This window comes from Morus notabilis, unplaced genomic scaffold, assembly GCF_000414095.1.
Source record: "Morus notabilis unplaced genomic scaffold, ASM41409v2 Scaffold342, whole genome shotgun sequence".
Lineage (NCBI taxonomy): Eukaryota > Viridiplantae > Streptophyta > Magnoliopsida > Rosales > Moraceae > Morus > Morus notabilis.
The window spans coordinates 286,208-287,500 of record NW_010366042.1 but is presented as its reverse complement, the minus strand read 5'-3'; the positions used below and the strand labels follow the sequence as shown (position 1 = coordinate 287,500).

Genomic DNA, 1,293 nt, shown 5'->3' with positions numbered 1-1,293 from the left:
ATATATATATATATATGCGCGCGCGCGCATTTGAAACACATTCGACCATTTAATGGCAGCCACATCATATATAAGTTTTTGTGGCTCAACATGATTTTGAAGTTTGAACATGGAATGTAACTGAAAAGAGAAATTTGAGTACTAAAAACTGTCACAAACATGTTGTCAGACAGTAGGATATGTATCTGGTAATGCTTGAACTCAGCCTCACAATTTTTGCCTCATCTCAGTTTCTTACTTCAGAAATGGGACTTATCTTGGGACAGTTTTTCTATATATTAATGAGATTATAAGAAACTAACAGATTTTTTAGCTATAGGAGAGTGATATTATTTTCTCACCACAAATTTTGGGACACATAAATCATAATATTAGGGATTCATATAGTTTTATGAGGCAGTTTTTGACAAGTTAAAAAACAGTATTGAATATAATCATTAGTGGTGATTAGTTTTGTTGCAAGAAGAGAATCGCTATGCATCACATTACCAGCATTAAATTTGGGACATATATATAAATTTTATACGGCGTGAGGCTTATTTCTCCCACTTTACTAATAAAAATAAAATCATCAAAATTCAAATCCTGATACAGACAAGCACACACTCACGCACCAAACTACTTGAGCCTGCCTCAAGTGACAAATTAGTATACATGAGTTTTTGATTAGTTGAAAAAACCAATAGTAACCATGATCATTAGTGATAATATTTTATTTTAGCATCTTTTAGAAGATAATCAAGTCACCTACCATTCTCAAATCTGGCTATTACATTGGGAAGGCTAGCTAGAAGATATTTAATCATATGTTAAACAAAATTAACTCTACATAGTGTACAACAAATATCACATTAATCTCGCAATAAGACATGAACCCTCATCATCATGATCATGATCATATGAAAGAATTTGGATTTCCCATCAATTTTGAAAATGTTTTCAACAGAGACAGAGCGTCGAAATCCTCGATCGGTGATGGCCGGGGGAGGCGGCACACCGAACGACGTCGAGGAAAAGGCTCTCGTCGCAGGGGATGCAGAGTTTGGAGTCAGCAGTGGTGAAGTCAAACTCATCGCGAGCTTGGTCAAGCAATGCCTTGAAGAGAGGGTGATTGAGCAAGGTGATTTTGATGACAAACCTCTTGTAGTCCTTGCCTACATAGACCACCAAGTGACCCTTTGGGACATCCTTTGGGATTTTTGAGGTCTCTTGATCAGCCACAAAAGGCCACAAACTCCAATATTGACAACAATATTCACACCCTGTGCATGGACTCACTTTACTACTCCCCAT

At 36.7% G+C, this 1,293-nt stretch overlaps 1 protein-coding gene across 1 annotated transcript; it reads right to left on the bottom strand.

The window, feature by feature from the left end:
• Positions 1 to 939: 939 nt before the first annotated feature.
• LOC112093796 (indole-3-acetic acid-induced protein ARG7) lies at positions 940 to 1,293 on the bottom strand. The gene has a single exon (XM_024172992.1). The coding sequence runs from the start codon at positions 1,291 to 1,293 to the stop codon at positions 940 to 942; it is 354 nt and encodes a 117-aa protein (XP_024028760.1).

Bases quoted from the DNA above. Each gene is read 5' to 3' on its own strand.
- LOC112093796 (XM_024172992.1), bottom strand. From the start codon at position 1,293: ATGGGGAGTAGTAAAGTGAGTCCATGCACAGGGTGTGAATATTGTTGT.